The 13,869-nt window shown below is 40.4% G+C and overlaps 1 protein-coding gene across 1 annotated transcript; it reads right to left on the reverse strand.

Moving 5' to 3' along the window:
• Nucleotides 1-95: 95 nt before the first annotated feature.
• ptpn1 (protein tyrosine phosphatase non-receptor type 1) lies at nucleotides 96-12,662 on the reverse strand. Its single transcript, XM_020459000.2, has 9 exons — nucleotides 12,412-12,662; nucleotides 11,372-11,462; nucleotides 10,027-10,127; nucleotides 8,777-8,875; nucleotides 7,079-7,216; nucleotides 3,324-3,533; nucleotides 2,978-3,139; nucleotides 2,518-2,675; nucleotides 96-2,398 (listed from the first exon to the last, which is right to left on the reverse strand). Exons 1-9 carry the CDS (start codon nucleotides 12,466-12,468, stop codon nucleotides 2,095-2,097), a joined length of 1,320 nt encoding a protein of 439 aa, XP_020314589.1. The 5' UTR covers nucleotides 12,469-12,662; the 3' UTR covers nucleotides 96-2,094.
• Nucleotides 12,663-13,869: the final 1,207 nt, after the last annotated feature.

Below are 13,869 nucleotides of genomic sequence, written 5' to 3' on the forward strand. Positions count from 1 at the left end.
GGTGAGACATTCTCTTCTAATGCTCTTTTCATATTGGTGATGTCAATATGATCATAATTCAATCTCATACAACAAAAATTAGATTACAAGGAAAGTACAGAGATTGATTTTATTACCACAGCCTTTGTTCAGAATTCAGTCTGATAAAATAAAATCGTACAATTGACTCAGATCCAAAAACTAGAACAAATCAGCAGTACATTTTTTTTTATTAAAAAAGGAATACAATGATGGTGGATGTAAAAAAGAAAAAAAAGCCAGCACAATGAAACCTGATCTGAAAAAAGTATCAAGAAGGTGTGTCCTTGGGTAGGCTTTCATACATTCTAGAGAAAAAGTACAGCTGTTGGACTCAGGAAGTAAGTAGTTCTTTTTGAGTCACTAAAGTAAATTAAACTAGCAGTTGAACTAATCTCATTAAAAACCTGTTTATTCAAAACTGCAGGATGTTTATGTGGGAAAAAAGTAATAAGAACAAACTTAACAGCACAATCCCATGCCATAACATAATATAACTGATCACCACTACAGTGTTTAATTCCATGTGCTGGTGTTTGTTGGTTGGTTTGAGACCCCAGGCTCCCTGTCCATACAGACAGGATGGGTTTAGCTGTCAGAGGATGGGGAAAATAAAGGTCAATATAAAGTATTTGTATTGCTAGCGAAGGGAGCGTAGGGTTAGCTGCTGTCTGTGTCTCCATATAGTAGGCTGAGCTGGCATTTTTGTGCGTTAATGCAGCCTCCTGTGTTCAGATACCTGCTCTTTAATTACTATGCAACGCTCACCTGATGCATTCCCCTCCTAACACTTTCACTTTGTTTCTTTAGCATGAAAAGCTTCTGCATTATTCATCCAATGTGGTGACAGCAAGAAGTTACTATCCCTGAATGATATATTTAATAGGTTTGACAACAATAACAAATTGTTGCGAAATCATTGGAGACTCATTTTGGAATTTGTACATCAGCGTTAGCTGGAACCACTTTTTGAAACAGGCTAAATGTGAATACAGCGTCTCAAACTAGGCCAGCCAGAACAGCTCAATACATGTGTGCGGCATTTCCATTCAAAGCACATTATCAAAAGACACTCCTGCTTAAATGTCAAGTTAGGAACGAATACGCGGTGGGAGAGAAAAGGGCCAGGAATCAATCTTGAATACATTTCAAATATGACTTGTATTATTAACTTGTGATGTTTTCCACTAAGACAGCAGATAGAAATCAACCATCAGTAGAAAGCTGTTAACTCTCACTAAACACTCGCTCGCTTTCCCACTCACTCACTCAGCTCTAGCCAAAAGGCCCTAAACAGGGCAGTGGTAGGGAGCTCTCCTATGGCCTGTAAATTACCCACTGTATGCACCATTCAACCAGTGGAAGGCAGGGAGGGCAGTCTCTCTCTCAGACAGTGGCCACCCCCTAGTCTCAGTTTACTCCTGGGAATAATACTGCCCAATCATCTCAAGGAGAAAAATTACGTTTGTCTGTTTTCTTTTTACTAACGTCTCCGCAGCAAATCATTATGTTGGCACTGCAGGGTTGCCACAAATCAAGCACTGAGTAACTCCTCTTGACCAATTTTTTATTTGAAGAGCTGGATTGAAATAACTATTTGGTAGAGAAAGGTGAATAGCCAATGGACATTATTTGCAAAGGCTGAAATGGAAGAACACTTATGAGTGTGCCATTTGGTAACTGAATAGAGGGTGCATGTGTGTAGGTAGGGTCAACTAGTAAACCATTCAGCTCATAGAACACAGGAACAAACACACACATCTTCCTTTACTGACGACTATGATGAAAAATTGTTGCTCACTCATTTGTTTTTAAATCAACACCTGTATTTGGGATGCGACACCTGAAAATTGAGGTCCTGAGAGTCCAAACTGACAGTTCATATGGGAGCTACGGTGGGTGACAAGGGAAAAGGGGAAGTCCTTCCTCCCACACTCACGCTCTGTTAAGAAAACAAGTGAGCAAGTCTGAATCAATCAATTTGCTGAAATCCAAACAATCCACTCGCCCAGTTCACCCTGCAAAAAAACAGACAAGAGAAAGGGAGGAGCAAGAGAGGGAGGAGGGTAGAGGAGATCAGTGGAAACAGGCCCGGTAACAGATGTAAGCACCCAGGGCCAGGGCAGTGCAGAGGCACATGTTGGCCAGCAGGGGGGTCCAGGCACCCTGAGCCTCAAGGCTGTCGTCTCCTGCTGCTGATGCCTGGTCCTGGTTCAGCCCCTGTTGTGTTTCAGTCTCATGCAGCCGGTGTGGTTCCATCAGAGCTTTGGGATCTGGTTCTTTGCTTCCCAACTGGCAGCCAGGTTGATCAGCGGGGACAGTGGGAGACTGGGAGGTAGCACCATCACCCCTCCATCGCAGTTCAGTTTCTGGTGGGGCACTACCATAGGAGAGAGATATTCAGGGGGGGGGGAAACAACAGAGAGATAGGGGATATTAAATATTGCATATATGAAGTCTAGATTTCTAGAAATGACTAATTGAGCTGATCTTATTTACCTGCGAGTGTGGAAATTATTCTGCGCAACAACAATCTCTTCTGGAAAGAAGGAAGGTTCAACCGTGCCGTTGATTGGACCTTGGGGTCGGGAGTGGGGCGGGGGAGGGGTGAACTCTGGAGGAACGTCCTCTTCGTTGGAGAGCTCTTTCCACGACTCCTTAACGTAAACATTTAAGGATTGATGTGAGTATTATTTAAACATTCAAAGGCTTTACAGAGAAGAGAATAGCTATGACCTTTTACAGTACATTATGAGGGGAGACCTCTACATCTAGTTAGGGCTGCCCAAATCCAAACTATTCAAATAAACACGACCTAATTAGCCTTCTTCAATTTTTCATTAGAGGACAAGTATAACAGCATTCTATGGCCAACGAGGAGACCATATTTGGATGTGCTTGCATGATCAACTATAACACTTTGGTTCGTGGCAGCAACTAAAAGAGACATTTTATTTACCTGCAACGATGTGTCTCCCATGATGCACTTGGCACCTTCAATAACAGCGAGGTAGGAAAATCTGAGTTGGTCAGCGGTCTGAATCAGGCCCATCCGATAGCGTCGCATCTCCAGCAGCACGTCACGAATACGCACAGTTGATGGGTCTTTGCGCATGGACATCTGCAATCAGAAATGTCCCAGAAAGTTAGTTACAAAACAATAAATAATAACCTGGCATGAAGTTATGACTCTTCATAAAGCCAGAGAATGCACAACTCATTCTCAATACCACATTTGCACAATTTCCCCTTGTAGGAGGAATAAAGTTTGACATTTTTAATGGAATTCCCAGTCCAGTACTGACCAGTAAGAGGCAGGTGTCGACGAGACAGAAGGTTCCAGAGCGGCCGATGCCTGCACTGCAGTGCACCACCACAGGCCCCTGGTCAGAGTTGAGGCACCCAGACTCCCGCACCTTAAACAGGAAGTTGAGGAAGGAGGCTGGAGATTCGGGCACACCAAAGTCAGGCCAGGTGGTGTAGTGAAAATGTAGGATCTCTCTAGTTTCCAGAGTCTGTAAGAAGGACAAATAAAACAGAATAAGCATAAAATAGAACAGAGATATTGATTGCTGTATTGCCCTATCATAACAAGTATGAACAAGTTAAAATAATGTAATGTTATAAATGACTTTGAAACGTGATAGTCTGGAGTTGCTTGTAGAAGGAAGTCATAAACCTGTTGCTTGTAGAAGGAAGTCATAAACCTGTTGCTTGTAGAAGGAAGTCATAAACCTGTTGCTTGTATACGGATGTCATATACCCACCGAAGCTGCTTCTAAACACTTTATTAGGTACACCGATTCACAAAAATGGTCCACGTGGCCGTGAGCCTATATAAAGCAGGAGGCATCGGCGTCGAGGCATTCAGTTATTGTTCATTTGAACGTCATAATGAGCAAAACGAGTGACCTAAGCGACTTTGAGCATAGTATGATCGTCAGGTCCCAGTATCGCAGAAATGTCCGGCTTCCAGGGCTTTTCACGCACGAGTATGTAGGGTTTACAGAGAATGGCGCGACAAACAAAAAAACAGCCAGTCAGCGGCAGTCCTGTGTGCGAAAACAGCTTGTTGATGAGATATCGAAAGAGAAATGGCAAGAATCGTGCAAGCTAACAGGCGGGCCACAAAACAGGCAAATAACGATGCAGTACAACAATAGTGTGTAGAACAGCATCTCGGAACGTACAACACATCGACTCTTGTCACAGATGGGGGGGGGGGGGTGCCTGGTCCGATGAATCCCAGTTCCAGTTGCGTCATGCTGATGACAGGGTCAGTATTTGGCATAAGCGACATGAGTCCATGACCCCATCGTACCTGTGTCAACGGTACAGGCTGGTGGCGGTGGTGTAATGGTGTGGGGAATGTTTTCCTGGCACACATTAGGTGCCTTGGGGGATGGGTGTAGCTAAGGGGATGGGTGTACCTAATAATGTCCACTGAGTGTATATACACAAATACCAAACCCCCAGGACATGCTAACCTCTCACCATTACAATAACAGGGTAAGTTTTTGGGGGTAGGATATTTTTGCATCTGTAACTTTCTCATGTATTCAGGATTATCCGTTATCATGATAGTGTTTAGAAACATATTCTATTCCTTTTTACAATAAAAGTGACTCAAATGACACAGTACGTTATTTACCATTAATTGATGTTGGGAACAAAATCATCTGAAACACAACCAAAACAAACAGCAAATGCATCCAACAAATTTGTCACAAGCTTGTCATTGCGTGCTATGAATATGGGAACAAATACTTAACTTTTTACTACTTCAACACACATATACAGTACCAATCAAAAGTTGGGACACACCTATTCATTCAAGCCTTTATCTTGATGACAGCTGTGCAAACTCTTGACATTCTCTCAACCAGCTTCATGAGGAAGGCTTTTCCAAAAGTCTTGAAGGAGTTCCCATATATGCTGAGCACTTGTTGGCTGCTTTTCCCAAATCACCTCAATTGGGTTGAGGTCAGGTGATTGATGGTGACTGATGCAGCCCTTCATCACTCTCCTTCTTTGTCAAATAGCCCTTACACAGTCTGGAGGTGTGTTTTGGGTCATTGTCCTGTTGGAAAAAAAATGATAGTCCCACTAAGTGCAAACCAGATGGATGGCATTTCGCTGCAGAATGCTGTGTTAGCCATGCTGGTTAAGTGTGCCTTGAATTCTAAATATATCACAGACAGTATCACCAGTAAAGCACCCCCACACCATCAAACCTCCTCCTCCATGCTTCACTGTGGGAACTACACATGCGGAGATCATCCGTTCACCTACTCTGCGTCTCACAAAGACACGAAGGTTGCAATTTGGACTCATCAGACCAAAGGACACTGGTCTAATGTCCATTGATTGTGATTCTTGGCCCAAGCAAGTCTCTTCTTATTATTGGTGTCCTTCAGTAGTGGTTTCTTTGCAGCAATTCGACCATGAAGGCCTGATTCACACAGTCTCCTCTGAAAGGTTGATGTTGAGATGTGTGTTACTTGAACTCTGAAGCATTTATTTGGGCTGCAATCTGAGGTGCAGTTACTTCTAATCAATTTATTCTCTGCAGCAGAGGTAACTCTGAGTCTTCCGTTCCTGTGGCGGTCCTCATGAGGCAGGTTCATCATAGCGCATGGTTTTTGCGACTGCACTTGACGAAACGTTCAAATTTCTTGAAGTTTTCCAGATTGACTGACCTTCATGTCTTAAAGTAATGATGGACTGTCGTTTCTGTTTGCTTATTTGAGCTGTTCTTGCCATAATATGGACTTGGTCTTTTACCAAATAGGGCTTTCTTCAGTATACCACCCCTAATTTGTCAAAACACAACTTAATGGCTCAAACACATTAAGGAAAGAAATTGCACAAATTAACTTTGAACAAGGCACAACTGTTAATTTAAATGTATTCCAGGTGACTACCTTAACTTCCCTAGGGTAGGGGGCACTATTTTCACCTCCGGATGAAAAGCGTGCCCAAAGTAAACTGCCTGCTACTCAGGCCCAGAAGCTAGGATCTGCATATAATTTGTAGATTTGGATAGAAAACACTCTAAAGTTTCCAAAACTGTTACAATAATGTCTGTGAGTGAGTATAACAGAACTGATTTGGCCGGCGAAAACCTGAGAAAAATCCATCCAGGAAGTAGGGTTTTTATATTTTTGTAGTTTTCTATTCAATGCCATTATAGTATCCATTGACTTAGGACTCAAATTGCAGATCCTAGATGTCAACAGTCTTTAGAAATTGTTTCAGGCTTGTATTCTGAAAAATGAGGGAGTAAGACCAGTCTGAATGACTGGAACCTGAAGTGTCACAGAGCTTTTTCATGCGCAATCCCGAGAGTGCGCCTTTCTTGTTTACTTTTTATATTGAGGCTTTTATTGTCCGGTTGAAATATGATCAATTATTTAGGCTAAAAACAACCTGAGGATTGAATATAAACATTGTTTGACATGTTTCTATGAACTTTACGGATACAATTTGGATTTTTTTGTCTGCCTGTTGTGACTGTGTTTGAGCCTGTGGATTACTGAAGAAAACGTGCGAACAAAACAGAGGTTTTTGGAAATAAAGAGAGACTTTATCGAACGAAACAAACATTTATTGAGTAAATGAATGTCTTCTGAGTGCAACCATATGAAGATCATCAAAGGTAAGCGATTTATTTTATCTATATTTCTGACTTGTGTAACTCTTCTACTTGGTTGGTTACTGTTTGCACAAAAAGTGCTGTAATTTCTAAACGGTTAACCAGATATGGATGAAAATACCCTCAAATCCTCAAATTAAAGCTGAGAGTGTGCACTTTAACCTCATAGTCATTGTTTGGTTTCAAATACAAATGTTTGAAGTATACAGCCAAAAAAATAACAAATGCACTGTAGATCAGTGAAAATAGCAATGTAACACGAAGTGTAACCATTTGTTCAATGTTTTTATGTAAAAGTATTTCATTAAAATGATAATAGGATGCTGTGTTGGGATCCACTGGTTCTATGGGGTGGATAAATCTGAGGAGAACAGAAGAGGGCACAACGAGGAAGAGGAATCTTACCAACAGATTTTCCAGCTCCAGCTGACGGACAGTGTAGTAAGACTTAATGTCTTCTGAAACAAGTGTAAGCTTGAAATTTGTGTCTTCAAAGATCGCCTCCCTCTCCGCTCTAGGTGGCCAGTACTGTGCACACTTCACCTGAAAACAGAAGTGCATACATCTGATAAGGATATTTACATTGAATATGTACAGTACCAGTCAAAAGTTTAGACACCTACTCATTCAAGGGGTTTTCTTTATTTTTTCCTATTTTCCACATTGTAGAATAATAGTGAAGATGTCAAAACTATGAATTAACACATATGGAATCATGTAGTAACTAAAAAAAGTGTTACATATAAATATATTTGAGATTCTTCAAAGTAGCCACCCTTTGCCTTGGTGACAGCTTTACACACTCTTGGCATTCTCTCAACCAGCTTCACCTAGAATAAATTTCCGTCAGTCTTGAAAGAGTTCCCACATATGCTGAGCACTTGTTGCCTGCTTTTCCTTCACTCTGCGGTCCAACTCATCCCAAACCATCTCAATTACGTGGAGGTGGGGTGATTGTGGAGGCCAGGTCATTCTGATGCAGCTCCCCATCTCTCTGCGGTCCAACTCATCCCAAACCATCTCAATTACGTGGAGGTGGGGTGATTGTGGAGGCCAGGTCATTCTGATGCAGCTCCCCATCTCTCTCCTTCTTTGTCAAATAGCCCTTACACAGACTGGAGGTGTATTGGGTCATTGTCCTGTTGATCAACAAATTAAAGTCCTGCTAACCGCAAACCAGATGGGATGGTGTATCGCTGCAGAATGCTGTGGTAGCCATGCTGGTTAAGTGTGCCTTGAATTCTAAATAAATCATTGACCGTGTCACCAGCAAAGCACCCCGACACCATCACACCTCCAAACATGCAGAGATAATCCGTTCACCTACTCTGTGTTTCACAGACACGGCGGTTGGAACCAAAAATATCAAATTTGGACTCATCAGACCAAAGGACAGATTTCCACCCGTCTAAATGTCCATCTTATTGGTGTCCTTTAGTAGTGGTTTCTTCGCAGCAATTGGACCATGAAGGCCTGATTCACACAGTCTCCTCTGAACAGTTGATGTTGATTGGTCTGAGGGCTGCAATTCCTGAGGCGGTTAACTCTAATGAACTTATCCTCTGCAGCAGAGGTAACTCTGGTGGTCCTCATGAGAGCTAGTTTCATCATATCGCTTGATGGTTTTTGCGACTGCACTTGAAGTAACTTTCAAAATTATTGAAATGCATTCCAGGTGACTACCTCATGAAGCTGGTTGACAGAATCCACAAGTGTGTAAAACTGTCATCAAGGCAAAGGGTGGCTCCTTTGAAGAATCTCAAATATAAAATATATATATTTTTGTTGGTTACAACATGATTCCATAGGTGTTATTTCATAGTTTTGATGTCTTTACTAGTATTCTAAAATGTAGAAAATAGTCAAAATAAAGAAAAGCCTGGAATGAGTGGGTGTGTCCAAACTTTTGACTGGTACTGTATAATATTGATATTTTGAGATAGGAAGAGGAAAGGCCCTTATGTGAACCACTTTTCATTGCCCCTCTGTCTTACTTAAACAGAGTAGCGCTCTCTAACTGGAGGCCCATAGTGGTTAATGAAGTTCAATATTCAAGGCAGATCATATGAATGAAATACTAATAATAATCATTGATATACTCACAGATCCTTTCTCAATGACACGGTTCAGCATCACCACTCCCATGGTCCCCTGCTCCCAAACCATCTCCCAGAAGTGGCCACATGTGTTTGGAAGGGGTCCCTTTAGAATAAGAAGAGGGGGAGGAGATATTGTTAGAAATAGCCCCAAGTTATGCTGCAAGCACCTCTTATCCGTTCTTTTTACGTCAATCAGTAATAAATGTGACCGGCTACCAGTAGAAGGAGCATGTCGGTGAAGATTCAAATGAAGTGTTACCCACTTTTGATATAGATATCATGACACTCAAGACAGAGTGACACACTTACACAATCCTAAAATTAAACCTCAGTGAGTGTACATCTTAGAAAATAAACCATGTGATGATAATATGATAAAACATTTATTCTTTATCAGCAAAACAGACAATACTGATAAACTGGTATGTATGTAAGTATGTAAACCTCAGTGCTTCAGCATGGACATTTGGTTAAAGGACTTCATGACTATGGAATGAGCGGAATCAGACCTCCAAGACTATTACAATGGACTAGATGGTCATTGGGAAAATATATAAACCAGAGAGCATAGCCTACTGTGGGTGCGTTCATAAATGATCGCTCTGGGCGATCATAAATTCAGAGCGTTGTCAGATTGTCCGTTGGTAAATTCAGAGCGTTTCGATCTCGGAGCGTTTAGAGCGCACACTGGACGCTCTGGCAGAGGAGTAGGGTTGATCCTAAAGTTAGCTAGCTTGTTAGCTACTTTCAGACATAAATGAGAGAACACCTCACTATAACCATTTTAATTGCCTAGCAGAGCTGGTTAGGCTGTTTTCATGTTATCCATAGAGTTGGTGACTAACTGTGCTGCTGACAACAATTGAAGTAAGCTTTTTTTTGCCAATGTTTACTGACACCGGCCATATTCAACGGGTGTTGAGTGTTCGTAAATTCATCAGTTATTCTGCGCTCTGGCACACTCAGACGAGAGTGTATAGATATCCAGAGTGAATTTACAAACGCGCCCTATATCAATTGTATACATGTTTATGAACTGTACCCCCCCCACCCCAGGTCACACAGGATGCCCGGCTTGCTTTTGAAGGGTTTGCTAGATGTTGTTTATTGTCATGTTTGGATGTTTGTTGTCACTGTGCTGTTGTTGTCTTTATAAATTAGAAGTTGGACATTCTGAACCAGGTAAAATTGCTGTGATCTCTTGACATAAAGACAACAATTTATTACAACAAACTTCTAGCCCAGAGTACAAACCTGAGTAAGAATGTAGCTTCTCTGTGCCTCGTCTACAGAAATTAGGCTGGCGTTAATGTAGTCGTTCGCACCCAGTTGCAGGCGGATTCGGCTGTGGTCAACTGCAGAGAATGAAAGAACTTTGATGAAAAGAAAACCCTTTTGACTTTACAATTTGTAATATCCTAAGGGACTTCTGTTTAGAGATTCAGTTCTCAAGAGACATTTGTACAGTACATCCAACAGGTCTATCTGTGACTGAAACACAGCAGTGTTTATTTCTTCTCCCATGTTATAATCCATTCAACTAAACAGGAAATACTATCTCTTTCTTCTAATCTAAATCAAAAGATAGAGTTGGAATGGGACTAAAGTAAATAACCAAGATTTAAAATACTTCAAGTCTAGTGTATGGTTGTTTCACTTTACCTCAAACCAGGAAACAAGAACATATGGACACCCTGGTTGACATGTGACTGGTCTGTCCCATAGGGTTTAGGTTTGGTTTTTGCATCTTTGTGAAAAGAGGAAACCACAACAGCTTTGCTGTGTCGAGTTACCATGAAGGAAGCTTAAAAATATATACTTTAAAAGCTTGTTCTGTTGAACTGCTTCTGAGGAATCTGACCTTGAAAGATCCATCTGTTGCCATACATGAGATGTTTCAAAGACTACAGCTTAACACGGTTCAGTCACAGTATATAGCACCTAAATACAAAAACAGTGTTGATTTTGAAGAGAAAATTGTGCAGGTATCAAAAGCTGTCCTGCATAATGCATCAACTTTATTATAAACTGTACTTTTATCAAATGTGTCAGCCTGTTATTATTGTGTTATTGGCATGTTTTTATCTTATGTTATGCTTCTGTAGAGATTAAAGTTCCTTAGTGTCCACTTCACCAACAAACTAACATGGTCCAAGCACAACAAGACAGTCGTGAGGAGGGCACGACAAAACCTATTCCCTGGCGGGAGACTGAAAAGATTTGACGTGGGTCCTCAGATCCTCAAAAGGTCCTACAGCTGCACCATCAAGAGCATCCCGCCTGGTATGGCAACTGCTCATCCTCCGACTGCAAGGCACTACAGAGGGTAGTGCGTACAGCCCAGTACATCACTGGGGACATGCTTCCTGCCATCCAGGACCTCTCAATATATTTTACTGCTGCCCTTTAATTACTTTTATTTCTTATTCTTATTTTTTTTACTGCATTGTTGGTTAGGGGCTCGTACGTAAGCATTTCAATGTAAGGTCCTGTTTTATTCAGCGCATGTGACTAATACTATTTTATTTGTATCTAGAACGAGGAATCTCAGCAGCTCAATCCTCATTCCTCTATATGGAGTCAAGAGTACAAAACTTACATGGGCTGACATCTCTGTAGCGATTCCGAGTTTTGTTTTCAGGTAATTTGGCAAGTTTGCAGGGCAGCTCACTTGATTGCTGACGGATTTCCTGAGAGCAAAAAACAACAATACATTCAAACTTGGGAGATATCTTTGTTTTGGGAGGCAAATGGTTGTTCCTATGGTTGCACTGTTATTCTCCCCAAAAGGTGCTCTGTTTATTACAACTAGTTTAAACTCTAGCTGGGTCTTAATGAGCATGTACTACTGTGCAGATGTATGGTGTGTCTGGATGATTCTGTGTTTCTTGATGTTCAAATACCATTTTCTAAAACTAAGGTTGTTCTTTACAACACAATAACAGGATACTTGTGGTATCTACTCTTAGTATGACATCTAAAGGATATTTCCATGAACCAAATTTTTGTCTGCAGTTACACAAATTATGCTGACACTATAATAGATAATTGTCATCCACCACATTATTCTCAAATATGACACATCTTGGCCACACAGTCACGCTTAGGCAATGTCTGTAATGCAGAGTATTTTAATAGTTAATAGATGTGTTACTTAGATAAATGTGATTGAAATTGTGGTGTGCCCCTTTTTGTAGTAACATTCATGATGTCTGAACTGTGGCATGGAGTAAGTAGGGGAATCTGTCTACATTTAACTATCGATGACTCCGTCAATGACTGCCAATGTAACAACACTAATCTTCTACAAGGTTTCGACCACGTGCAGGTAAACGTTACAAATGTGACAACCTGCGCTACATGGCCTACTCGATTTTACAACTGTATCATTCGAAACAGTGGGGCTTGCTAGGACAGCACCGAGGAGATTGGTCATTTAAAAAAAATCGGAACAAGGTAATCTAGTTAGCTGGCTATGGTATCAAAATTGGTACATAATACATCTGAAATAATACTTTATAACCACGACACACGTGTAATAAAGTCGTTGTAAACCCATAATGTTACCATCTAGCCGACTAGGCACAAAACATGAAACTTCAAAGCCACCTTGATTTGCCAAGACGAACCTAACGTTACCTGGTAAATGGCGTTCCAACTCCCGGGTTCATCGATTTTCCGAAACTCGGCTTCCATTGCCTTGCTACAGCCGACTCTTTTCGCGACGACCAATCGATATCTATTTGTAAAGGTTAGGCAAATTGGACAGACGTTGTCCAACAAAGTGGACAACTCTTTCTATACTGTTTTTTATTTTCAGTAGCTACATAGATTACTGTTACTATTTTCTCTCTCGGCCTGGTTTTACCGGAAACACGCCGTTACGCTCCTCCTTATCAAGACAGTCCTTGGGTGGTTCTAATCCCCGCCTTCATTTCTTCATATTGGCCAATCGAGTAACGTATTTTACGGAACTGTCAGGAACGAGGCCAACCAGTCCAGTCCAAATAACGGGGGTGAGGCCCCAAAAACCTATGGGTTAATCTTGTTTTATTTTTTCAGGAATTTTCCCAAACAAATAGGAACAATTTGCGTACAAGAAATAAACACTTGTTCTAATAAACAGACCCAGCAACTAGAAAATGCACAATTCGTAATAGAAAATATTAGTTTACTTAAATAAACAAAACTAAGACTCAAAGTGGTCTAATCAGGGATCAGAGTACAAAAGTTATTATAAAGACGTAGTGCTTGTTTAGATTGAACTAATTTCAAAGATATCTTGATCAATGTAGCCTAACCTCATTCAAAAAGATTACAAACAAAGAGGTAGTTTTTAAGAAACGACTATATTTAGCATAATAATCAAATTATTGTACATACATTAATCATGTATGTCTGACATTATTATAAGTTAAAGTGGGTATAATAAGAACATTATAATGTAATTCAGTATTGAAATGCATTCCAAAAGGTTTTAGTGAGTTGACGTGAAAAAAGATGTTCTGCCATTTCAATAGAGTTACAAATAACACAATGATTAAAGTCAAAGTTAAATCTCTGTCTTAAGAAATCATTACATGTGTAAATGTAAATTCATTGTTTTGAGATTAACTTATTGAGCTTTAGGTGATAAAGGAAAATAACAGTATTTGGTCCTTATTCTGACTAAATCCTAATAAAATCTTGTAAAATACAGTGCATTCAGAAAATGTTCAGACCCCTTGACTTTTTCCACATTTTGTTATGTCCCCCCTAATCAAGCTACACACAATACCCCATAATGACAAAGCAAAACAGGTTTTTAGAAATGTTTGCAAGATCATAAAATATAAAACACTGAAATATCACATTCACATACAGTACCAGTCAAAAGGACATTCCTACTCATTCAAGAGTTTTTCTTTAATTAGACTATTTTACTGTTGTAGAATAATAGTGAAGACATCATAATGATGAAATAACTAATGTGGAATCATGTAGTAACCAAAAAAGTTGTAAAAAAATCCAAATATATTTTATATTTGAGATTCTTCAAAGTATCCACCCTTTGCCTTGATGACATCTTTGCACACTCTTGCCATTCTCTCAACCAGC

Source organism: Oncorhynchus kisutch, linkage group LG24, assembly GCF_002021735.2.
Source record: "Oncorhynchus kisutch isolate 150728-3 linkage group LG24, Okis_V2, whole genome shotgun sequence".
In the NCBI taxonomy this organism is placed as follows: Eukaryota; Metazoa; Chordata; class Actinopteri; order Salmoniformes; family Salmonidae; genus Oncorhynchus; species Oncorhynchus kisutch.

Excerpts from the sequence above, each read along its gene's own strand:
- ptpn1 (XM_020459000.2), bottom strand. The coding sequence starts at position 12,468 with ATGGAAGCCGAGTTTCGGAAAATCGATGAACCCGGGAGTTGGAACGCC. Across the intron at positions 7,217-8,776 it reads GTGTCATTGAGAAAGGATCT|GTGAAGTGTGCACAGTACTG; the intron begins GTGAGTATATCA and ends TTCTGTTTTCAG. Across the intron at positions 2,676-2,977 it reads TGGGAGACACATCGTTGCAG|GAGTCGTGGAAAGAGCTCTC; the intron begins GTAAATAAAATG and ends GTTTACGTTAAG.